This window comes from Rhinatrema bivittatum, chromosome 8 (assembly GCF_901001135.1).
Source record: "Rhinatrema bivittatum chromosome 8, aRhiBiv1.1, whole genome shotgun sequence".
In the NCBI taxonomy this organism is placed as follows: Eukaryota; Metazoa; Chordata; class Amphibia; order Gymnophiona; family Rhinatrematidae; genus Rhinatrema; species Rhinatrema bivittatum.
Window position 1 is genome coordinate 155,230,552 of NC_042622.1, and position 25,745 is coordinate 155,256,296.

A 25,745-nucleotide genomic window follows, 5' to 3' on the forward strand; every position below is an offset into this window, starting at 1 on the left:
TTCTAGGACGGACAATTTGCTAAAGGGAAAACAGGGGGTGGGGTGAGGGGGGGGGGGGGGTGAGGAGGGAGGGGACTGGTAGTGGAAGAAAGCAATGTGCTTTCAGACCTGATCACGTGTGCCATGGAAAAGCCACTCCTGTCTAATGCTCAGATCCATACAGCACCTGGGCGGGCTCTGCTCTCGACAGCTTGCAGCAACAAGAGTCACCAGTGGTGGCTCTTAAACGTGTTAGGGGCTCCTTTCTGAGAACCTGTGGGCCTTTTCTTCCCAGCTACAGCATGAGCCCTGGAGTGAGCTAACTAAAGGATAGCTGGGACCCGCTGGGTGCCGCACACAGCACCTCCTCCCCCTCTTTCTCTTTTAAGTTTCTCCAGCCTCTGCCTTCTCCCCAGCCTGACAGGCCAATACAGTACAGTGCACTCCGGCGGAGCACACTGTTGGCCCGCGATTGGCTGTGCGTTTTTGACGCGCTATTCTTATCCCTTATACAGTAAGTGGTAATAGCGCGTCGAAAATGCGCGGCCAACCCCCCCCCCCCCCCCGAAACTAATAGCGCCCGCAACATGCAAATGCATGTTGATGAGCCTATTAATTATTCCCACACGATACAGAAAGTAATGCCTGCCAGCACCGGGAAAGTGTACAGAAAAGCAGAAAAAACTGCTTTCCTGTACACCCTCTGACTTAATATCATGGCGATATTAAGTGGGAGGTCCCAAAATTTAAAAAAAAATTAAAAATTAAAAAAAAAGAATTAAAAAAGCGGCCGGCGGGTTCGGAAGATGGACGCTCTATACCGGCGTCCATTTTCCGAACCCGTGGTTGTCAGCGGGTTTGAGAACCGACGCAGGCAAAATCGAGCGTCAGCTGTCAAACCCGCTGACAGCCGCCACTCCTGTCAAAAAGGAGGCGCTAGGGACGCGCTAGTGTCCCTAGCGCCTCTTTTTACCGCGGGCCCTCATTTAAATACTGGATCGCGCGCCCAGAAGATTGGCCTGGTCGCGCGTTGGGAGGGCTGGCGCTCGCCTCGGAGCGCCGGCTCTCCCGCCGATTTTACTGTATCGGCCTGATAGTGAGCTGGGAGCGCATGCGCTGAGCGCTGCAGGTGAGTCATGCTGAGGCCTGGGAGCAGCAGCAGTGGTGAGGAGCTCTGACAGCCACACAAGGCAGCTAAGGTAACGAACGAAACCAGCTGCCCGCACCACACCGACCTCTCCCTGCTCCTGCACCCGTACATAGGGGGACCTGGTCCATCGTGATGTGTTCATGCATGCCTCTTCCCACTCTCCCCCTTTTATTATAAATTGGGGAGAGGCTGGAGGGGCTTTCAGTGTTTCTCTCTCTCTTCTTTTGGCCATATGACTTCTCTCCGTGGCTGCCCTGCCTGCTCCGTGGAGGCTGGTGTGCAACACAACATTTTGTTAATGTAGGTGTGCCTTGGGTGTGAAACGGTGGAATAAGGCACTCCAAGGTATGAACATAGCAACATTTGCCTGCCTTGGTTGCACAGTGGGAGAACAAAGTTGTAACCTTGTGTCTTGCCCTTTGGGGCATGCACAGAAAAAGCACAGGGTGTACTTCCTTTTTTTTTTTTTATTGTTCTGTAGTTTCTTCCTCCTCAGTACTGGCCTTTGGACTACAGAGCCCTGAGCCTTCATTAGCAACTCCCCAGGAGGGGATTCGCCTCTTTTTATATCTTGCGATCACAATCTCCACCTCGCCTCAGCCCAGCCATGGCAGTAACAATCCTCAAGCCTTCAAGCCAGGGGCCACAAACCCTGGCTCCCTCCGGAACCCCGAGTCTCGCTACTAGGAGTCACCGGTGTGCAATGACCGAGGTTTCCTCTCCAGCAGAGGACCCACAGCTTCAACACGGCAGTGCACAGCGCCAGCACTGAGCCACTTTTCACAAAATCTATTATTAGTGATTTTGGGATATCAGGGCTGCTCGCCGAGGCAGGGAGCTGCGGGGGGGGGGGGGGGGGGGGGGGGGAGGGAGGGAGGGGAGAGCATGACAGCATGGGGCAGGGCTGTTTCTGATGTGTTCAGGCCGGAAAGCACATGGGGATCCATCAAGTGAATCCAAACCAGTTTTGTCTATATTTTAATTTGTGTTTCTTCTCTCTCTCTCTCTCTGTATCCCCACCTTCTTCTGCCTTTTCTTTCTCTCCCATCATCATCTGTTCTGCTCTCTTCCTCTCACCCTGCAGAATTCTGGAACTCTTCCCTGAACACCAAGGACCCAAATGTTGGCGGTAGTGATCCCCCCAACTCAAGCCTTCCTACCTCCGTCAGTGTCTCTGACTGCAGCACCCCGCAGCTCTCTGCCTTCAACCTCCTTTATCCATTGAAAACCCGTGGCCCTCTGGAGCTGGACTGGGGGACAGGAAGCGGCGCCCTCTGCTTCTTCAACCCCCTTTTCCAGGAGCAGGGTCTGGGGCACCCTGGTGGCGGCGGCAGCGGCAGCAGCAGCAGTGGGGTCAAGCGCTCCCAGTTCCAACGAAGCTTCAAAGTGCGGGTCTCCACGGAAACCTCCAGCCCCCTGTCCCCTCCCCTCAATCCTCCTCCACCCATCCCCGCTGCAGAGCTCCAGAGACAGAGGGAGCCTGCCCAAACTGTGCCTCTGCTGCAGCGGCAGGTGAGCGAGGAGCAGGACTACAAGCAGCCCAGGCCTTCCCTCCGAGCCCGGCTCCGAAAGAAACTGAGCAAAGGGAGCATGGAAGGGGGCTCCGGGGTCCCTCAAACCTTGTCTCCCACGTGGGAGGAGGAGTACCAGATCCCCAAGCGCGCTGGAGTGGCAGGACCGGAGGAACGGTGGTCGGAACCGCGGTCCGAGGTGCTGAATGGACAGGGGGGAGGGCCGTCAGACGCTCACTCCGAGGACAGCGTTAATGGGCTAGAGGTTGACTGCAAGAGGCTCCCTTCCCTTCAGGAGGTGGACAGCAGCTCCCTGAGCAGCCTGGAGGAGGCGGAAGCACCGGCTGCGCGCCATCAGCACGCCTCACCCCGGCCACGCAGGAAGAGCGCACAACTAGAGCGCAGGGTGCGGGTGCCCTTGCGGGCGGTGAGCGAAGTCTTTCTCGCCTTCCTGTCTCCGGAGAAGAAGCTGCTGAGGGCCGCGGAGGAGATGGCCCAGGACAGGGAGACCAGCTTCGGGAACCTGGTGCAGGACTTCCTGCGACTGATGCGGGAGGAGTTACAGGGGGAGACGCCGGGACTGCTGGGGGCTGTGCGGGGGTTTCTGACCCAGGCCAAGGGTGTGCTGCGGGAGAGTGCCGAGCTGGAGGTCTCCCTGGCAACACTGCTGACAGAGGCAGACCAAGGTGAGAGGGACAACGGCTCAGGACTTGAAAGACAGGCTTCGGGAACCTGGTACGGGACTTTTGGTGGTGGGCGGAGGTGGGCAGTGTGTGGGAAGTGTGGATATCAAGGGCCTCTCACAAGGGACTGGGAATATGTGTGTGGGGGGGGGGGGGGGGGGGGGGAGTATGGGGAAAGAAAGATACTTTTAAGTCTATAAATAAGGCGGCCTAGTTTTAGTAGCTCATCTTGTACTATAACCCTCTCTATTTTCCTCCATTCTGTGCCCGCTGCTTCCCCAGACTATGTCCTGGAGAAGGCCATGCAACGCTGCATCCTGAAGCCCCTGAAGCCGCACCTGGACTCCTGGCTACGGAGAACCCTCACCCGGGATGGCTCCCTCCGCCGGCTCCAGGAGAACCTACGGCTGGTGCAGCAGCAGGGGCCCCAGGCCCTCGAGGTCCGGGCAGGGCTGCCCGATGCCCAGGGACTGGAGAAGATCCGCCTGAAGCTGCTAAAGATAAAGAAGAGCTACTCGCCCACAGACAAGGTCTTCCTCCTCCTGCAGGCCAGCAAGCTCGTCTACGCTTCCATGACAACTCATTCAGGTATGGAGTAAGGGAGCTCCCCCTCCTCTCCCCCCCCCCCCCGCCTTTAGTGTCAGGCGGGCCACAGCTACCAGAGAGCAACCCGGTCACTGGGGCGGGCTGAGTCACTTCCAGTACTGGATGTGTACTTCTTGCTTCTCTTAGGGGAGGGGAGCATAGGAGGAGGCACAGATGGAGAGAAGAGCGCAAGCTTGGGGGAAGAGAGGGCCATAGGAGTAGGGGAGAGAGAGAGAGAGAGAATGGCAGGGACAAAAGAAGGGAAAGAAGAGTAACAGATTAGAAGGTGGGAAGCGATCAAACTAGGGAAGAGTGCGGTGGGAGTGGGGGAAAGGAAGGAGGGGTAGGAAAAGATGGAAGAGAGGGACTGTGAAGGTAGTAACAAGAAGGGATGAAAATTGGCAAAATGACAAGACCGACGCGCTGTCAGACACGGGAGAGAGCGCGGGGAGCATGGATAAGAAATCCCAGAGAAAGACTGGATGGATCAAAGAGACAGAAATGCAAAGGACAGAAAATAGAAACATAGAAAGTGAAACAAAAGCAGGAGGCAGGAGCGGCTGAAGGGAATCTGCTACTTGAGGAAAGAGAGGAGAAGGCGCTCCCCACACAAATCACCAAGAAGGCCAAGGAGGGGCTTCCCCCTTGGAGTCTGGGAAGGGGGGAGGCAAGGATCACGGTTCCCAGAGGGGGGGAGGGCAGCTAGTGTTTCAGTGATACTTCTAGGAAGCTGCACCTGCCTCTCACCCTGAGGCAGTGGGAGATGGTGAATGATGGGGGCTCTGTGTGGCACACTCTTTCAGGGTGGGGCGAGGGGATCAGGCACCCTAGGTAAACCTTACCTTGCGCACCACACACAATGACAAATTATGGGGCCGATGCAATACAGCGCGCTCAGCCGAGCGCACTGTATAACCCGCAGTCGGACGCAGGTTAAATAGGCGCTAATCCCCCTATTGCAATAGGGGGTGGATTAGTGCCTATTTAACCCGCGTCCAGTGCGGAGTGAATGAGGTAGCGCTGCCTGGAGCAGGCGTTAATAGCGGAGCGCATTGAAAAGAAGTACAGAAAAGCAGACAAACCTGTTTTTCTGTACTTCTTTTAAAAGTTAAAAAAAAACAACTCAGCTGGCCGCAGTGAAGACCGACGCTGATAAACTCGGCGTCGGTGTTCATAATTGGCAGAACGCCAGTAATCGCGGGGTCACGTTAGCAAGGAGGCACTTGCTAATGCGACCCCCTAATTACAAAATAGCAAGGCGCCGCCCTTGCAGGCACCAGGCGCACATTAAGAAAGCGGGCGCTGACTTTTCAGCGCCCGCTTTCCACGCTTAACAGATTTTACATGAAAAAGGACATCCCAAGACCAGCCTTCTCAGGTAAAAGTGTCACTTACAACATGCATGTTATATCCAGAAGCCTCAATTTCCTGCAGCAGGTTTTTTAAATTGTGGTAATTATATCGCAGGTCTTTACCGGCTTTAACGCGCGTAAGTAAGCGGATTTTAAAACACGCTCATGTGAGGGACATTCCCGGTTTTTCCAATTAGTCCAACAGTTTGCCCAGATAATATCAAGGTCTTCCAGACCTTTCTGGTTCTTCATCCTGCACGTCCCCCCCTAGTTGAACCGGACCCTCACTCTGTCCAATAAGCCCTAAAACACAAGATCTACAGACCTGTTCCTCATCAGGGACAGCAGTAAAGTTACACGGCTAATAAGCCGAGGCGCACTGAGGCCTCCAGTTTTAAAATACGGAGTTATGCGTGTAGGTGTTGGCCCCGCCCTGGAATCCAGTTTGCAATCCACAAAAAGACATCGCCTCCTACCCCATGACATTTTAGTTTTCTTAGAAGCCTCTCATGAGGGATTTTGTCAAACGCCTTCCATGATTTTTACTGGTACTGAAGTTGAGCTCAGCAGTCTATACTTTCCCGGATCACCCCAGAGCCCTTTTTAAATATTGAGGTTACATTGACTACCTTCCAGTCTTCAGATACAATGGTCAATTTTAATGATATAAGGACATAAGAACATGCCATACTGGTTCAGACCAAGGGTCCATCAAGCCCAGCATCCTGTTTCCAACAGTTGCCAATCCAGGCCATAAGAACCTGGCAATTACCAAAAAACTAAGTCGATTCCATGTTACTGTTGCTAGTAATAGCAGTGGCTATTTTCTAAGTCAACTTAATTAATAGCAGGTAATGGACTTCTCCTCCAAGAACTTATCCAATCCTTTTTTAAACACAGCTATACTAACTGCACTAACCACATCCTCTGGCAACAAATTCCAGAGTTTAATTGTGCGTTGAGTAAAAAAGAACTTCCTCCGATTCATTTTAAATGTGCCACATGCTAACTTCATGGAGAGCCCCCTAGTCTTTCTATTATCCGAAAGAGTTAATAACCGATTCACATTTACCCGTTCTAGACCTCTCATGATTTTAAACACCTCTATCATATCCCCCCTCAGCCGTCTGTTCTCCAAGTTAAAAAGTCCTAACCTCTTTAGTCTTTCCTCATAGGGGAGCTGTTCCATTCCCCTTATTTTGGTAGCCCTTCTCTGTACCTTCTCCATCGCAACTATATCTTTTTTGAGATGCGGCGACCAGAATTGTACACAGTATTCAAGGTGTGGTCTCACCATGGAGCGGTACAGAGGCATCATGACATTTTCCGTTTTATTCACCATTCCCTTTCTAATAATTCCCAACATTCTGTTTGTTTTTTTGACTGCTGCAGCACACTGAACCAATGATTTTAATGTGTTATCCACTATGTCGCCTAGATCTCTTTCTTGGGTGGTAGCTCCTAATATGGAACCTAATATTGTGTAACTTTAGCATGTTTATTCATGGTATTAATATGGCTTTACTGTTATGACTGATGTTTTAGTTCTTGATGTAATGGTTGTGAGCCCTTGTGCTGTGGCGTGGTTAATGCAGCCTAGCAGGCGTACCTACTAGGCCCATGCTGACAGCTGGTGGATACACCCTGCCGCAGGACTGAGCTGGATCTTCACTTATACTGTTGAGCCCTCTCTATTTCCAGGGGCCAGCAGGACTTAGGCGAGTGGGTGGTCAGAGAAGGAATGTCCAAAGACAAGCTGAGATCAGGGCAGGTGGCAAGCAAGATGTAGTCGGGGTTCAAGCATTGGTTAGTACCAGGCGACAGGCAAGATAGCGGTCTGGATCTGTGGCAGAGGTCAATACCAGCCTGGCAAGAGTAGGACTGGGACAGGGCAAGGCAGGCTGCACAAGATAGACTGGGGTAAGAGAGGTTGGGCAAAGCAAGCTGGACAAGGCAGGCTGGACGAGGCAGGCTGGAATAAGGCTTCTGGACATAGCAACACGCACTGCTCAAGGAAGAAGGATCTGTTGCTAAGACAAGGCTAGGGAGGAGCATGGCTGACGTTTATATACCCAGCTGTGTGATGTCATCTGTGAATGCCGGCAGCCCTGCTTTCCTGTCACGGGGCCTTTAAATAGTGTTGTGCCGCACATGCGAGCTAGGAGGACCCACAGGAGGAGCATCATGGTGGCATTTTGCTGTGTTGCCATCTTGGGGGTGAGTGTGGCCGGTTATTGCGCTGTCCCACAGCCAGCCAAACATTACACTTGATTTTATTGTTTTAGTCCCTTATTTTGTCTTTGGTAAGGGTCTGTCACATGACATGTATGAAGACTAGGGGATTTTTTTTTTGTCCTTGCTAGTTTTAATTATTCAGTGTTTGTATGTATTATTTTGAAATATGTTATTGATGTTTGGGAAATTTTTTAAAATGTGTATGTGTTTTAAATTATTGGATGTTCTATTCATCAGCTGTTTTGAAATATTTATTATTTTTATTAGTATGGTTTTACAATTATGATTGATGTTTTTATATTTCTCGATTGCATTGTTTTATGAGGAATGGTCGTGATTGTTTTTCCCACACTGTGAACAGTCTAGTTGCTTGCTGTTTCCAGTTCAGTTTTTGTCTGCACGTTTCTTTTTTACTTTATGATCTATTTATGCTGTATTTGGTGAAGTCAGTCTATGTTCTGCGTCTGTGACCGAGGTGAGGTAGTCTACTAAGCGTGTAGTTTCTATGGAGGGATCTATAGCAGCCTGACTTGTTTGATTTTCCTAATAGGAGGTGTATTGTTATTTTTAGGAGCTGGTGTAAAGAGAAGTTGAATAAACATGAGAGAGACTAGCTATATTGCTGTTCTATTTCTAGATCTGTTGTTTAATTTTGTAATTATGCATAATGTTTCTCGATTCCTTATATGGGGGTGGGATCAATCTGGGAAGAACACAAAGGAGCCCATATACAAACGTTTGTCCAGGGTCCCATAAGTGTTAAAAAGGCCCTGCATGCATAGATTTGACTTCACTCTCATATCTATATTAACAAATTCTTTATATAATGATATCATTAACAGCTTCACTGAGCAGAAAGCAATGCCCAAGCAACTTTAAACATGGGCTACCAGTAGGATAAGTAAATTGTTTATAGCATTTGTAGCAGTGAGTTGTATATTTTCTTAAAATTCATTAATTACTTTTGTTTCTGTTTTGAGTTGCTCATCAAGGTAATGCCCTACCTGGGTGGGCGAGGAGAGAGGCAACAACACAAACAGTGCCTAGGGGTGACAAAAATGTAAATCCGCCCCTGTTGCCCAGGAGGAAAGGTAATGGATGCATGGAATGGCCTCCCAGCTGAGGTGATGGAGACAAGGACAGTATCTGAATTCAAGAAAGCAAGCATCAAGCATAGGGGATTAATAAGAAGTATATGGGAAACTCCCCTAAAACATCTTCAAGGACCGGATCCAGAGATCTGGCCCAGTCCACCTTAAGCCTAAGACAGCAGGAAATCCTGGTCCAGGCGGAGATCTCTAGGAAGGTGAATAACTAGCCAGGCCCAGGCAGGGATGGAAGCCAGGACTGAACTGTAAGCTGTAATACTACCTTTGTGTTGTGGAACTGCGAAGAATAGCAGGGCTGCTTTTGTTTTCTTGTCACTAATAAAGAGGTTTATGCAAGATTTCTGCCAGAGTCCAGCCTGAATCTGTCCTCTGGTTTACTCTAATATCGCTCACAGAGCCACGTATGGTGTCAGTTTGGAGATTTCTGCACTAAAGCCTTGCATACGCAGAGAAACCACGCCAAAAGGGGACGTTTTTTTCCTTCAGTTACTTTCTCCTTTATTGGGTCTTGCTGCTTCGGCGGTTGAAAGTTTAATTTACAAACAGGCTAAGAAAGATAGCTTTGCCTGGAGTCAGGGACTTATTTTTATAGTGAGTCGGTGCCAGACAGGCAGGTTTTGTTTTATTGTTTTCTCTGTAAGGAGAAAGGGAGTTGTGTTTAAGTGTTCCAGAACAGGACAGAACCCTTCAGCAAACTTTTGGGAGACCAGAGCCAATGAGCTGGCATGGAGCGAGCCATACAGGCCCTGGCCGAGGGGCAGCAGAAAACCTGGAGGGGTGGGGGTCCACATCTTGACTGAACAAGTGGCCATGCAGCTGGCTTTGGTGAGCAATGGGCAAACAGTATTGACCCAGCTGGCATAAGCAATGCAAACCTCAGAGATGCAGGCACAGCATCTGTTCGGTTTAAGATGAAGGTGGGGGAAACTTGGTTGTGTTCTTGAAGAATTTTGAAAGAATTGTTCACCTAACGGGTTTGCCAGAAGTCAGCTGGACCATGTACCTAGCAAATCTATTCGATGGCAAGAGTCAAGCGGCCTTTCAAGCACCCAGTCCTGATGGGAGAAATAACTATTCCGCAGTCGAAATTGCCATCCTGGAAAGAGCGGGTTATACAAAAGAGACCTACCTGCAGCCTAGGAAACCCCACACAGCCTCTTTCATCAACTAAAAGATGACGGATAGAAATGGCTACAGCTAGAGGTAAAGACAGGCCTCGAGGTAGCCAATCAGGTTCTTCTGGACTAATTCCTGGATGGGCTGGACTGACCTAAGTAGAATTGGGTGTGTCGTTACCCAGGGCTCACCTGGAGAAAGTGTTGGAAGTAGCAGACTCCTTCCATCAGGCTCAATTGAGGCCAATAGTGTAGAGGCTGGAAAGAGAACCTGCACAGGCTTCCTATCGCAGCAGGAAGATTGTGGATGTTTTCCGTTTCTACTCTCTTTGTGTTGGTCAACATAAAGAGGAATGGTGCCTGTATGGTAAGGAAGAGAACGAGAAGGGCTTTGTAGGAAGCGTGGAAGTAAAAGGAGAACGTAGCCTGCAGGCATGTTCCTACTGTAAGACAGAAGACCATGTTGACAAGGACTGACTATAGCAGAGGAGTGCAAGAGAGAATGCAGACACCCGGAGGAAGGGAGTGCCAAACCTTTTGTCAAAATCAAAGCTGAACAAATCCCACAGGAATGCTCCCAATATGGAGCGAAAGAGCATGTTAGGAAAAATTGTCCTCAACAGGAGAATGAAGAGTGGTAGCAAGAATGGGTAAATACTTTTCCCGACTGCAAAGCTGTACCTTGGTAGATAGGGCCACATAGGGAACTTTCATACTTTGTAATTTCAGTGGAGCTGAATGAGATGCCCACCCAGGACCTAGCGGATTCAGGATGTGGAGACCCTCATACGTAAAGACTTAGCCCAGAGAAGTCGGATTAATCACAAGAGGAAGGCAACAGTCACCTGTGTACATGGTGACCAGTAGCAATTCCCAACTAGTTGGATTCTGCTGACAACTCCATTGGGGCAAACCATTATGGTCGTGGGAATACTTCCCGAGCTCCCATATCCGGTGAGTTTAGGTTTAAAAACCTGTGGGATCAGCTTATGGACCTCCGAACCAGGCCAGATGTCACCAAGAACCCAACAGCACTGTTGCCAAAGGGAACTGGGGTATTCCAGATACCTGGTAAACAAACATAAGAACATAAGAAAATGCCATACTGGGTCAGACCAAGGGTCCATCAAGCCCAGCATCCTGTTTCCAACAGTGGCCAATCCAGGCCATAAGAACCTGGCAAGTACCCAAAAACTAAGTCTATTCCATGTTACTATTGCTAAGTAGAAGTAAAGTAGAAGAACCTACTGGGACAAATGAGGAACAGCGCGCATCCCACAAACTCTTGAGTGGTTTCCCAAATGGGATGGAGAGGAGAAACTTTAGAGGGGCTAAACAGCCCCAGCATAGGGCTGGAAAGGAAGAGAGGAATGGGGCTTTCTTACTAGTATACCCCGAGTAAGGGCAAGCACTCAGCCTAAGAGGTTTGAGCTGAGGGGGAGGATATGTGAATTATACAGGATAAAATCCCAGAACACCTTAAAGGACCAGATCCAAAGATCTGACCCAGTCCTCTATAAGCCTAAGACAGCAGGGAATCCTGGTCTGGGCAGAGGTCCCTAGTTAGGTGTATAAATATCCAGGCCCAGGGCAGAGAAGGAAACCTAGAGAAAGAAAATACTGCTGAACTGTAAGCTGTAATACTACCTTTGTGTTATTGAACTGCGAAGAATAGCAGGGCTGCTTTTGTTTGTTTTCTTGTCATTAATAAAGAGGTTTATGCAAGATTTCTGCCACAGTCCAGCCTGAACCTGTCCTTTGGTTTACTCTAAGACCACTCATCTTGCCACAGGGATATCTGAGGGAGAGAAAGGTACTATAAAGCCGAGCAGGAGGTGTGGATGGGCAGACTGGATAGGCTGTATGGTCTTTATCTGTCATCATGCCTGTGTTTTTATATCCCACAATGCATTGGCATGTCAGTTCAGAGGAAAACCAGGGCCGGATGCAGAGTTTCTGACTCAACAGCCATGAGACAACATAGAATCATGATGACAGAAAAAGACGATATAGCCTATTTAGTCTGCCTATCCACACCAACTACAGTCTGTTCAGCCTGTTTTCCGTCAAAACTGTTATATGGAATTTAGTTTATTTAATACCTGTCAATGTAAAGCCTGTTGCTAAGTTATTGTTAAATGTAAACCGCGGTGATGTATTTCTTTACGTACTGCGGTATATAAAAACCCTTAAATAAATAAATAAATAAACTAGTCAGCTTTACAATCTCTACTACTCCTTAGAAAACCTCTGTGCTTATTCCATACTTTCTTTTTTTTCAGATAAAGTCCTTGTTTCCACCACCTCCAAGGGGAGGCTGTTCCATGACATAAACAAATATTTCCTTAGATTACTCCTGAGTCTATCCCCTTTCACCCTCATCCCTTGACCTCTCGTTCTAGAGCCTCCTTTCCTTTGAAAGAGGCCTGCCTCCTCTGCATAGAATCCTTTTGAGGTATTCAAATGTCTCTATCATATCTCCCCATCCCCATCCCCCCTTTCTTCCAGGACTTATATGTTTAGATCCTTAAGTTTGTCCTATATAAAATGAAGACCGCCAATCATTTTAATAGCCACCTTCTGGATAGACTGGTTTATATCCTTTAGAAAGTGCGGTCACCAGAACATTCCAGGTGAGGTCTCACCAGGGATTATAGAAGAGCAATATCCCTTCTTTTTTTTCTGCTGACCATTCCTCTCCCTATGAAGCCATGCATCTTTCTGGCTTTTGCCATTGCCGTATCCATCTGTTGACCATCTTAAGATCAGATAAAGTCACCCCCAGATCCTGATCTTCTTTCATGCCTAGAAAAATTTCAGCCCCTATACTGTAACTCTTCCTCGGGATTTTGTAGCCTAAAAGCATAATTCTGCATTTTTTAGCATTAAATCTTAGCTACCAGACCTTAGGCCATCGAACTTAGCTTGATCCCTCCTCATGTTTTCTACTCCTTCCTGGTTGGTTACCGTATTGAAGATTTTGGTATCATCGGCAAAAAGATAAACTTTTCCCGATAATCTTTCGGCAATGTCGCTAACGAAAATGTTGAAAAGAACCTGTCCAAGGACTGATCCCTGTGGCACACTGCTAATAACATCCTTCTCCTCAGAGTGAAGTTCATTTACCACTTCCCTTTGTCACTTCAAGGCCCATACCAAGGGCGCTCAATGTATTTATAAGTTGCCTATGCGGAACCGTGTCAAAGGCCTCACTGAAATCCAAGTGCCCTACATCTAGCTCTTTCCCCTGATCCAACTCTGGTCACCCAAACAAAGAAATTGCTCAGATTCACCAGACAAGATTTACTTCTAATAAAACCGTGCTGCCTCAGATTGTATAATCCATTGGATTCCAAAAACTGCACTATGATCTGTTACAGCAGCAATTCCATTAATTTGCTCACCACAGAGGTCAGGCTAACAGTCCTGTAGTTCCCAGCCTCCTCCTTACTTCCTTTTCTGTGAGTAGGAACCACATCCGCCTGTCTCCAAACTCCAAAGAAGCGCTGAAAAGCTCGGCCAGCGGGGCTGCCAGAATCTCTCTAATTTCTCTTAATACCCTGGACCCCATCGCTTTATCTACTTTAAGCTTAACTAGCTCCCCACGAACAAACGTTTTTGAAATTCGGTTGAGGTTTATTTCACTTTCAATCCTATTTGTGATTGTTTTATGCGGTCCTCTTCCTGGCCCTCCCATCGTGAACACCAAACAGAAATATCCCTTAAGCAATTTTGCTTTTCTTTCGTCAGCTTCCACATATTCCTTCCCTTCACCTCTGAGTGTAACAATGCCACTTCCTCCCATCACTAACGCGTCTAAAATAAAAGTCCTGTTCTTTGCCTTCCTTGACTATTTGCCCAGCTTCTCTTAGCTTTTACAGATATTGTCACCAGTCTTCCTTTTTCTGCAATCTCTTGTAGTTTATGAGCACTAAAGTTTATTCTCCTGAAGTCTAGGACCCTTGCCTTTGAATGAACCTTTTTTTTCTGTGCTGCTGAACCAAACCATCCAGTGATCACTGGATCCCATTTGATCATCCACTATAACATCAGACACACGGTCCCCATTAGTATGCACCAGGTCCCATATTGCCTCCTTCCACGTGGGTTCCTTTAACTGTTGATGGAACAGTTCTCCCTGCACAGAATACAGGGTCTCCCCGTTTCTAGAAAACACCGCTCCTGGAGTACCCCAAATCAACATCCAGCAGATTGAAATCCCCTAGCAATAGCACTTCCCCTTTCATAGCAATCCTGTGGATATCCTCCATTAAATCTCTGTCCATCTCCTTAGACTGTGATGGAGGTCTGTATATTACACCAGTATAAAGAGATGTTCCATTCCCTCTTTCCAGATTAACCCACAGTGCCTCGATTCCTCGTAAGCCCAGCAATTCTGTTGCTTTATTATTTGTTATATATATAGTGCCACTCCTCTCTTTCTTCAAACCCAGTCCTTCCTGAATAGATTGTAGCTCAGAATAACTAAATTCCAATCATGATTATCCATGACAGCCACTACATCCAATTCAGCCTCTTCCATGACACAGCCTCTAGATCTGGGTCTTTATTTCCCATACTATGAGCATTAGTGTACAAAGCTTTCCAGATGTTGCCCTTTTTTCCCCATTTCTGTACAAGTGTTTAATGTTTTACTAACCCGAGGAGTTAGCTGTGCTAGGTCCCTGATCCTTTCGCTGCTTCCCTTCTATTTGCAGATGATGCGTACGGGGCAGATGACTTCCTGCCTGTCCTGTCCTACATCTTGGCCCTGTGTGACATCCCCGAGCTGCTGCTGGAGGTGGAGTATATGATGGAGCTGTTGGACCCAGTACTGCTCATGGGCGAGGGTAAGAGAGATGGCCCAGCCCACAGTGAGAAAAAAGAAATTAGATTTGGTTGGAGTCTTGTGGCAGGGCTCCCAAAGCACTTTCGGGCCGATACAGTACAGTGCGCTCCGACAGAGCGCACTGTTAACCCGCCATTGGATGCGCGTTTTCGATGCCCTAGCGTTACCCCTTATTCAGTAAGGGGCCAAAAACACGCGTCCAATCCCCCGAACCTAATAGCGTCCGCAACATGCAAATGCATGTTGATGGCCCTATTAGGTATTCCCGCGCGATTCAGAAAACAAAATGTGCAGCAAAGCCGCACATTCTGCTTTCAGAAATTAGCGCCTTTCTGTGCACCCTCCGACTTAATATCATGGTGATATTAAGTCGGAGGTCCCAAAGGGTAAAAAAAGTAAAAAATAAAAAATTTGAAGTCGGCCCGCGGCTGTTGGGTCGAAAACCGGACGCTCAATTTTGCCGGCGTCCGGTTTCCGAGCCCGTGGCTGTCAGCGGGCTCGAGAAATGACGCCAGCAAAATTGAGCGTCGGCTGTCAAACCTGCTGACAGCTGCCGCTCTGGTCCAAAAGGAGGCGCTAGGGACGCGCTAGTGTCCCTAGCGCCTCCTTTTGCCTGTTTTTACCGCCGGGCCTCATTTAAATACAGAATCGCGCGCGCAGGAGAGTGGCCTGTGCGCGCACTGGGAGAGCGGGCGTTCGCCCGCTCTCCCACATTTTTACTGTATTGGCCCGCTTATCAGATGCATGGCCCAGACTGCATGAAAGCTTTCCTGAGGCACAGGGAAATAAAATGACAGAGCCAGGGGTTACAAGTGATACACAGAGAGAGAAAGTGACTTACCCAAGTGTCACACACAAAGAGTCAGTAGTAGATCGAGGGATTAGAACAAACAATTTGATTTTGGTTCTGCAGAAAAGATAAAGGGAACTTGCATCCTTGGATACAAGTCTCACAACCCCAATGTCTTCCTCAAATAGAACACAGAACTAACTACAGCTGATCTTGGCAGCCTAAGCTGGTAATTCTCACCTCAGGCTGTAGGGTTCAGGAGGTCGCCAGAGGCTGAGATGCTAATTGCTACTTTCATTATCCATCAAGCTTTACTTAATTGTGCATGACCCGGAAGCTACCAAAGGTTCAGAGCTTGTACCTCTGATTGACTAGGGCAGGGAATGCCGAACACAGCTTCCCATTAGCCTTACTGAGGGGGGTGTTCTGGGACACACGATCAGCTTGAGAGGTGCTGTGAGCATATGGGATTGACCTCTGCCCCTCTCTGCTCCTCCTTAGGTGGGTATTACCTCACCAGCCTGTGTGCAAGCCTCTCCATGCTCCGCGGGTTTCATGAGCAGCCGCCAGAAGGCAGCTCTCCATCGCAGGAGTTCAAGAGGTCCCTGATGCTGTGGCACCGCCGACGGGAGGGGCTTCCCTCTATCAACGACTTTCAGGTACCACCATAGTCCCCCTGTGCCAAAGAGCTGATGATGTGTGTGGTGTTAAGGAAACCTGCCCTTTCCCCAGGCTACTATCAGTGAGTGTAGTGTTCAGGAAGACCTGCCATTAGGGGACAATTTTTAAAATATACAAGTTGCTTGTGGGCCTTCAAGCAAATTTTCCAAGAGAATCTCCTCACAGAGTTTTCGTTTTGATAATTCAGGGTCAGGCCCCAGGAACACAGGTGTTTCTCTACTTTATAGCGGGTGCAGGGATTTCAAAATGGAATTGGCTCCCGAATGAGAGCGGGATGAAAATAAAGTCCTAGCTGTCATTTTCAAATCTTTAAATCAGATGGCCCCTAAGAATTTGCCAGACTTGTTGGTACACTGTTATTCCAAAAGAACTTTAAGATCTTTTCAGCAGATCTTACTAATGATTCTGTCGGCTTCCAAAGTCGGAACGTTTTTAGCTTCTCTGCTCCAGCCCTGGGGAGAAGCCACAAGTGGGCCTGGACGGAGTGTGCCTCTCACTTTTAGCTCAGGCCCCCACCCTTAGCAGCAGGGTCATATCCCATCTGAGTCAGCCCTAGTAGTTAGAGGGCCTGGAGGCACTGCAATCACTGCCAGTCCATAATCTTCTGCTCCTTTAAGAGAGATAACTTAAAGGGAGACTCCACTGCCCTTGGACTAGACCTGTAAAAGTCTGAAGTCATCAAAGTCTTTCTGTTTATTTTTGGCAGGTATTTATTCCTCCTCCCACTTCTCCACCTCTCAGCCCCTTGAAAGTTCAGGAGTGTCCAGGCTAAGTGGAAGGCTAGTTACATAATTGCTTTTCAGCATTTATTTATTTTATTTATTTATGTAGTTTTCTATATCAGTATTCGAAACAACATCATCAGGCCGATATAGTAGGGTGCACTGTTAACCTGCGATTGGACGCGCGTTTTTGACGCGCTAGCGTTATCCCTTATTCAGTAAGGGGTCGAAAACGCGCATCCAACCTCCCCGAACCTAATATCGCCCGCAACATGCAAATGCATGTTGATGGCCCTATTAGGTATTCCCGCGCGATTCAGAAAGGAAAATGTGCAGCCAAGCCGCACATTTTACTTTCAGAAATTAGCGCCTACCCAAAGGTAGGCGTTAATTTCTCCGGGCACCGGGAAAGTGCTCAGAAAAGCAGTAAAGACTGCTTTTCTGTGCACCCTCTGACTTAATATCATGGCGATATTAAGTCGGAGGTCCTGAAAGTTACAAAAAGTTTAAAAAAAAAAAAAATTTGAAGACGGCCTGCGGCTTGCGGGTTGAAAACCGGATGCTCAATTTTGCCGGCGTCCGGTTTCTGAATCCGTGGCTGTCAGCGGGTTTGAGAACCGACGCCGGCAAAATTGAGCGTCGGCTGTCAAACCCGCTGACAGCCGCTGCTCCTGTCCAAAAAGAGGCGCTAGGGACGCGCTACTGTCCCTAGCGCCTCTTTTTACCTCTTTTTACCGCCGGGCCTAATTTGAATACTGAATCGCGCGCACAGGAGAATAGTCAGTGCGCGCGCCGGGAGAGAGGGCGTTCTCCCGCTCTCCTGCGGACTTTACTGTATCAGCCTGCATATCGGTTTACAAAGAAAACAAATACAATAAAATCCATCAGTATAAAAATAAAATAGAGCATACACATCATACATAAAAATATTTAAAAAAACAATGTTCATAGAAAATTCAATAAAATAAAATACAAATAAAAGGCTCAATAAAATACTAAAACAATAAAATACTAAAGAAAGCAAAAGAGGAAAATCAATCTGGGAAGGCTTGCTGGAATAGCAAGGTCTTTAGTTTCTTTTTAAATGCCTGCGGATTTACTTCTGCTCTTAATTCTGTTAGCATGGAGTTCCATAGTTTTGGCCCTGCCAAGGAAAGTGCCCGCTCTCTGACTGTATTTAGATGGGCCAATTTGGGGGACGGTATTGATAGTAATCCTTTATTTGATGAACGCAAGCTTCTTTGTGGGTTATGAAAGTGTAATACTGCATTAAACCATTCGATTCATTCGTTATATAGTGTTTTATGTATTAGTGTTAGAATCTTGAACTGTATTCAGGAAGGAATTGGTAACCAGTGAAGTTCTTTCAGAATGGGGGTAATATGATCAAATATTTTTGTGTTTGTGAGAATTCTAGGAGCTGTATTTTGCAGGATCTGAAGGAGTCTGGTAGTGGATGCCGGTAGGCCTAGAAATAATGCATTACAATAGTCTAATTTTGGGAAAAGCAGCGCTTGTAAAACTGTTCTAAAATCGTTATTATGCAAAAGTGGTCTGAGTTTCTTAAGTACGCGCAGCTTAAAGAAGCTATCTTTAGTTATGGAGGAAATAAAATTCTTAAAATTGAGTTCTGAATCTAAAATTACTCCTAAGTTTTTAGCATGATATTCTACAGATTGGTTACTTTTTAATTCATTAATTTAACTGATAAAGTATTCGTTTAGTTTATTACATAATAATAAAATGTATGTTTTGGCTTCATTTAAGCATAGGTTCATATGTTTTAGGACTTGTTTGATGGCGGAGAGATAAACATTCCATATTTTTAATGAATTTTCAATAGAATCTTTAATCGGTACCACAATTTGAACATCGTCTGCATAGATGTAGTAATTTAGTCCAAGACCAGTTAATAATTTGCATAAAGGTAACATATATATATATTAAAAAGCGTTGCGGAGAGGGAGGACCCCTGAGGAACACCAGTCTCAAGGTCAATTTTTTTGTGATTCATAAATGCCTAATCTTACTTTATAAGATCTAAGGTCTTTTCTAGGTAAGATTTAAACCAAAAAAATGTGTTATCCTCAGTCCGATTTCAGCTAATCTATTAAGTAATATGTCATAGCTGACTGTGTCAAATGCTGCCGAGATGTCTAACGTTATCAGGAGGTAGTTTTGACCACTGTCCAGTCCTCTGAGTACAGTGTCGACAAGAGAGACAAGAAGTGTCTCAGTATTGAAAAATTTGCGAAAACCAAATTGTGCTGGTTTTGAGCGTCTCGTCTCCATCTGCTGGTAGTGCTGCCTGCCTGCCCCTCATACCAACAGAGGCTCTCTTCTGCTTGCACCAACAGCGTTCTGGACTTCCACCAACGCCATTTCAGCCCCCCCCCCCCCCCACCTGCACCATCTTCCGTGCCCTTCCCTCCTCGGCCGATGACCCCCCCCCCCCCCCCGTGACGTCATCGGACCCACCGAGGAGGCCAAATGCACGGCTCTGGGGTCATAGGCGCCGCGGGCCGGGCCGGGCGTTGTACGCCGAAGGAGCGCGACTAAGGGGCTAGCCCCTTAGTGTACGACCCTTTGTGCCGCACCTTTTTCAAGACCTGCAATCAAATCATCTATTGTGACCTTTTTTTTGTTCTTTACCAACAAAACCGCAGCATCTCGAAAGATTATAAAGTAGCAGCCATAACCTCAGAGGTAGCATGAGAAACAGCAGAGACAGGACAGAGAGACTGAAGAGACAGGAGGCAGCATATTGCCAGAAATGAACAGGGTTTTGTAGCTACTGCCTTGAAGCCCCCATATAGGAAGGGAGTGGGCAGGCCAGGCGGGCCGGCCACAGTGCCTACCTATGTTAACCACGGGCCTCTCCAGCCCCCACAAAAAATTCAATTCTGCTTCAGCCGTTGGGAATGAGATTTCACTGGAACTCTGAATGGAAGCAATTTACCTTACAGTTAAATTTAAAAAAATCAAAACCTGAATTTTTAACAGACTTTGGATTAAGCTGATTGTGTGTACAGTTAATTTACTTTAATAGTCTTTTATAATGTTACATTATTGTTTTATGACTAGGCAAGTATTAAACACAATCAACTTAATCCAAAGCTTGTTAAAAATCCAGTTTTTTTTTTGTTTTTTTTTTGTCCTCCCCCCAGTTCTCAAGTGTCTAGTTCTGGCCTCTAGAAAGTGGACAACCCTGGGGGGGCCAGGGGCCAGGGGTGGGAAGAGGATAGGAAGGATCTATGGGCCCATGTCCTAGATCTTTGAAGTATCTAGCAGTGCCCTTGTTGCTGCCCAAAAACTGTGCCACTGCCTAGTTTGCTTGTTGAAAGTACCAGCTCTGCTCATGCTGCACCCTCCCTCACCCTCAGAATACCCCCAAATCTTCCTAAGCCCGGCCAGGAGGATACTGACTCAGCTTCTCCTGGTTGGCATCCAGCATTACTCTGATGGGCGACGCTGCCAGATTTAGGCCTGCTAGTGCAGACCTTGGCTAGATTTGGCTAGCCAAGTTAGGCAGTTAGCATTGAAAGTCACCACCCCTGAGCCTCCCCCCCCCCTCAGAATTTGGCCAGTTAAATTTAGCTATTTAAGGAAAATTAGGTTGATAAATTTAACCAAATAGCTTGGCAAATTTTCAAAGACTTTGATCTTCTTTTGTCTTTACTTTAATAAAATTTAAAGCTTATTTGCATCTTTATACACTGCAATGAATCCTAAGATCTGCAAATAAAGGACTTTTAAATATTCCATCTGTGCAAACTGCACACTTAAGTGAGGTAAGGGAAAGAGCTATATTATTGCAGGGCCTAAATTATGGAACTCTTTACCTTGTGAATTAAGACTGCAAAGAGATTTTATGGGATTAAAAAGAAACCTAAAAACCTGACTGTTCAAACAGGCCTATGAGAGCATTAATCCAAACTGAGAGAGCTATCAGAAATACGACATCGTAAGGAGAGAAAATTAATTGAAAAATAAATGAAAGAGGCTACTTCATATTGTACTAGTTTTAAACTAAGGAATGTTCAAAAGTCATACATTTTTCTTTTTTAGGTGTTTTATGTTACTGATGATTTTATCGCAACCTGGCATGATTGTTCCTAAACTGATTTTAATATTTTAACATGTTTTTATCTTTGCTGTAAACCATCGTGATTGATAACTGAAATCTCAGCGGTTTACAGCAAAAACATCCAGAAAATACACAATATGTTTGAAACCAATCAGCATAAAACCATAAATAAAACAAAACAGGACTAAACTTAACATTGTAATGCGAGACCATGTGTCAGACTGGTGGAGAAATACAGCAAAGATGGTCAGAAAGCTGTAAGGTCCTAAATACTATGTTGCTATTCTTAGGGGAGGCGAAGCCTATTTATATGCATATTCTGGCTCATATCAACACTAGATCAAAAGGAAAAAGCATAACCATCTTAGTAAAGCAGCTAAGTCTTTACCTAACCATTTAGAGCCCTCAGCCACCTGACCCTGTAGTTTCCCTGACTTGCTCAAGCACATGCTAAGAACTGATGGGATTCAAATATGGCTGCCCACCTCCATATTAAACTCTGAAGCCCTGATTTATTTTTTTCCTTATGGTAGCCTTTTTAAAATTTTCCTCTGTTCATTTCAGAACTTCCTGCGGATTGGTTACCAGGACCCTGAGAATGGCTGTACCTCGAAAACCCTTCTGGTGCGTCCCTCGGAAACAGTTGAAGATCTCCTGAGGCAGTGTGCCAAGAAGTTCCAGGTTGCCCGGCCTGATGGCTATGGGATCTTCCTTTACACGAACAAGAGCTACCGGAGGCTGGAGCCCACATCGCAGCCTCAGGAAATCAAATCTGAGCTACAGAGCCAAGGGGACAGTTTTTACTTTGTCTATCGTCAGGCAGAGAGGGAGGAAGAGGGTAAGGAGGTTGGTAAGGACAATGAGCAGAGGCTGATCTGCAAGGAGGCTGTTGAAGAAAGTTCATGACCTCGGGCTCACAGGAACTGAAGGAAACAGAGGGGAATAGATCTGGTTGGGTCATGGAGGCTTCCATGTTTTGTTTTGTTTTTGTGGGAAGACCCCCAAAAATAGGTGCCAGCTCTGTGGGAGCAGTGGTTGCTTACTCACCCCCAATATTCAGTAAACTCCTTCGATGTGATTAGGGAGAAGTACTTTGTATTGAGTGTAGCACCTCCAATTATTTTGAAAAGTTGACTCCTTTGCTTCCAAAATTGTGTCTCCCACTTATTAGGAGTACCAGATATTCTGGGTGGGGGAGCCCCTCAAAGTTTTATTTCCTGGGGTTGTGGAAAAAAATTTGCATTTTTGTGAAGTGACCATTGGATGGCATTTGGTGTAATGCTTGGTCCACTACAGGTAGTGAGATAGGTATCAGAGTGATGATGCTTCTAGTAGTATGGTATCCCCTTAAATTCAAGAGGGTTTTGATTGGTTGAGACATGTTCTGAAGAGGTATAAAGCTTGGATCAATTTGGCAGGAGTTGCTCCTTTCTAGGATGGTGTTTAAAGAGAAGGGGGACCTCCAGCATATAGCAGACCTAGTGTAGCCAGCCTGCAGGTTGGTGGGCCCGGGTTCCACCCCAGTAAGGAGTAGGGCTGTGCAGGGGTTTCTTCCCTCAAGGAAAAAGTTGCTTCCTCCCCTTGAGGAAATGGCCAGAAGGAAGGAGTATGTGGTTTTTCTGAAGTGAGGAGTGTCCTACAAGGTCTAAGACGTGGAAGATACTGGGGAGACCTGCACATTGCTGGATGGGAGAATTGGAGAAAGCTGAGTGGAAGATCAGGTGACCGGGGAGTCGCAAGTAGACCCTAAGGCTGTAATCCTCATGTCCCTATGGAAATGAATCGGAGGTTTAGAAAGAAGAGGAATCTGAGGGGAGTATACGGTCCTGTGTGTTTGGGCTGGGTTGTAATGTGAAAGGATGTGCACCTAAAAGTGGGAGAATTTGGGAACTGGAACTCTAAGGAATGTAAGCCGTATACTGCGATAAAATGTTAGGTATGGGGAGCTAGATCATCTAATTCCTGTTCAAGTGAAGTCTGAGAGAGCAGTACTTTCACTTTTTGAGGTACTATGGGGAAGATTTACTCAGACTTTTGAATCCCATGAATTCTGAGTATTCAGTATTAAGACGCCTACCCTATTCTTTTCCTGTACATCATGACTGGCTGGAAAACCAGAAATAAAGTTGAGATTTTGGATTTACCTGTGAATGATGTGACTGTTTTTGATGCTTTATTTGTGCCTGCACTGAGGGATAGTTATAGGGTCCAGGGTTCATGGAGGGAAGAAGGCTGGTGTTCTCCTTGACTAATCAAGGAAATGTGAGCTACTCCTGCTCTATCTGGGTTCACTTCACCATCTGCATGACCCATAAGTTTGAACCTACTAAATACAATTGGGAGTCATTGTCATCATTATGAGCAATACCTGGTGGCTGAAGTGATATTTCTTAGTATCTTTCATTTTTCTAAATTCTTTTATCACTACATTGCCTCGCTGTTTTGGCAACCCCCCAAATGGCACATTTTAGTGCTAATAAAAAAACAAACTTTTCCACAGAAAATGTCCTGCATGAAGAATCCCACCATCAGCAGCTTCAGGTACTGTGTATATAGTAGGAAACAGTCCATTACTGATGGACACACAATATCTGCTCCCAGTGCCGAGGATCGAATCATGACAAGTTTAACTGGAGAGTCTCTCTGAAGAGCCGCAGTCATTCCTCCTCACGGAGTGGAGCCTCTTCTAGCTCCCTGGGTACCAATTTGAGCATGAGCTCCTAGATCAAGCCTCTCCCCCTTGTTGGAGCAGGCCTGGGGTCCCTCCACCTCATCAGGGTCGAGTAAACAAAAAGCACTGCTGTAAGTGCTCAGGGCCTAGTGAAAAGAAGAAGAAGCACCATTCATCAGAGCTGCCGACTCAACCAGTACCAAAGCAGCACTGAGCCTTGGTACCAATGACACAGTCAATGTATACAGCACCAGTGCCATGAACGCTCAGTTCACTGGCACACCATACATCTGGCAAAGGCACCCATTTTCCCAAACTGGATTCAGGGGAGGTATCTAATGTGCCTCCCCCAGCTGTTACAGTGGATAAAAAAGACTAAGGGCTAATAACTGTTTCAGGAGATGTAGGAGACATGTTAACCATCACCAAATTAGATACAGTTCCACTTAAACCACCTGGAGAACTTATATCTCCTGGGGTTAAAGTGGAAAAAGATGGCTCCGTCTCCAAAACAGGCTGTGGTGAGGGTGTTTTCGTACCTGGACTCAGCGAGGCTCCAGATGATAAAGAAGTCTCCTGTACAATGTCCAATCTGGTACTAGCATTCTGTCGAACCAATGATGATCCATTGGGCCTCTAGTGGGGACTGAAACAATCGATGGAAAAATCTTCCCATTTCTCTTCTTGCATATTAAAAACCAAACTTTCTGGGGCAAATTGGACAGAAGGGGCACAGCCCTTTGGTGTGTGGCTTTGGCAGCCTGCCGGAGGCTGCCCGCCACTGCCGCATTGCTTTTAAGGAGTCCGGTGTCCCCAAGCAATGCACTCCCCAACCAGCAGGCAGGGGGAAGGGTAGTCACCACCGCACACTCTCAGCCAGCTCACCTTTCGCCCTCTCAGTCTGTTGGTCCCCACCCTCCACTGGCACTATCTTTGCTTTGTGTTGGAATCCTCTTACTACCAGTACCAGGTGCTCTTTTTTGGTCTCTCAGCGCACCAAGGGTCTTTACCAAATGCCTTACTGTAGTGGCAGCTTATCTCCATTATCGGGGCATCTGTGTTTTCCCTTACCTAGACGACTGCCTGGTTATCGTGACTTCACAGGAAGGAATGTTGATTTTCTTGCAGAAGACAATGTAACTCCTACAATCTCTAGGATTTCTAAGGAATTTTAAAAAAAATTGACCCTGATCTCTCAGTCAATCATTTATCAGGGCATTGATAGACTCTCTACAAGAGAGTTCATTTCTTCTGACAGATCGAGTCAACATTCTCAGATCCTTGGCTCATCAACTGGTGAATACAGATCAAACAATGGACAGAGACGTTCTAGTTGTTTTAGGTCACATGGAGGTAGCAGTATATGTAGTATCTCTAACCAGTCTCCATATGTGACTCCTGCTATAGGGCCTCCACTCCCAACTAGATCAGTTAACTCAGTCCTTGATGACTTTAGTGAATGTCTCTGTTGCAGGAGTGGACCCTTAGGCCGAGGTGGAGTTGGCACAACCCGCAGAGAGGAGCCCTGCAGGTCCCCACCGTGAGCAGGTGGAGCTGGCTGGAGCAGAGGCACAACTGGAGCTTCACCAGTACCATCCCTTGTTCCCCTTAAGTTGAGCCCTCAGGTGCCGAGGCCGGCTGGACTTAGGCGTGGGTCTCTGTGGAGGTTAAGATCTGTCGCATAGAAGATGTTGCAGGCCAGCACAGTGAAGAAGTGGAAAGAACAGTGGTCAGAACAGGGGGTGGTCAAAGGAGACAGATTCAGGCTGTAGTCAGTGGCGGGTGGAGTTCACTCAGTGTCGTGGTTCAGGCAGTGGTCAGGGCAGGCAGTAATGGAAAGCAGGCAGTTGTCAGAGGCAGGCAGAGGTCAGGCACCATCGAGGTCCAATCTGAGGTCAAGCCAGAAGTCCAATCCTATGGGATGAGGAATGAATAGGAGGAGGGAGGATGAGGAAACACAGGAGCAAAACGAGATGCTGAAGACAGATAAAGGGAAGACTGACCATGAAGACAAGAACTCAAAAGACAAAACACACTGCCAAGGAACCAGGAACAGGACACACAGCAGAAGGAGGAACCAGGAAGCAAGGATCAGGAACCAGGAATCAGGATTGCAGAGGTAAAGCACTTCTTCAACGGAGTCGCTCTATCACTGAAGCTTTGGAGGATTCTCTGTCTCAGTTCTTTATACGGCTGGCTGGATGACATCATCAGGGGTGCCACCGG

The 25,745-nt window shown here is 47.1% G+C and overlaps 1 protein-coding gene across 3 annotated transcripts in view; it reads left to right on the forward strand.

Moving 5' to 3' along the window:
• Nucleotides 1-22,999, forward strand: part of RIN1 (Ras and Rab interactor 1) — a 42,808-nt gene extending 19,809 nt beyond the window's left edge. For 2 of the 3 annotated variants that reach the window (XM_029613013.1, XM_029613014.1), the window contains 5 exons: nt 2,214-3,326; nt 3,606-3,911; nt 14,438-14,569; nt 15,860-16,017; nt 21,413-22,999. In XM_029613013.1, coding sequence (XP_029468873.1) covers nt 2,214-3,326; nt 3,606-3,911; nt 14,438-14,569; nt 15,860-16,017; nt 21,413-21,754 — 2,051 coding nt within the window. In that variant the 3' untranslated portion in view covers nt 21,755-22,999. The remainder of the gene's footprint in view (nt 1-2,213; nt 3,327-3,605; nt 3,912-14,437; nt 14,570-15,859; nt 16,018-21,412) is intronic. The other variant, XM_029613015.1, reaches the window with a different exon arrangement.
• The last annotated feature ends 2,746 nt before the right edge of the window (nt 23,000-25,745 follow it).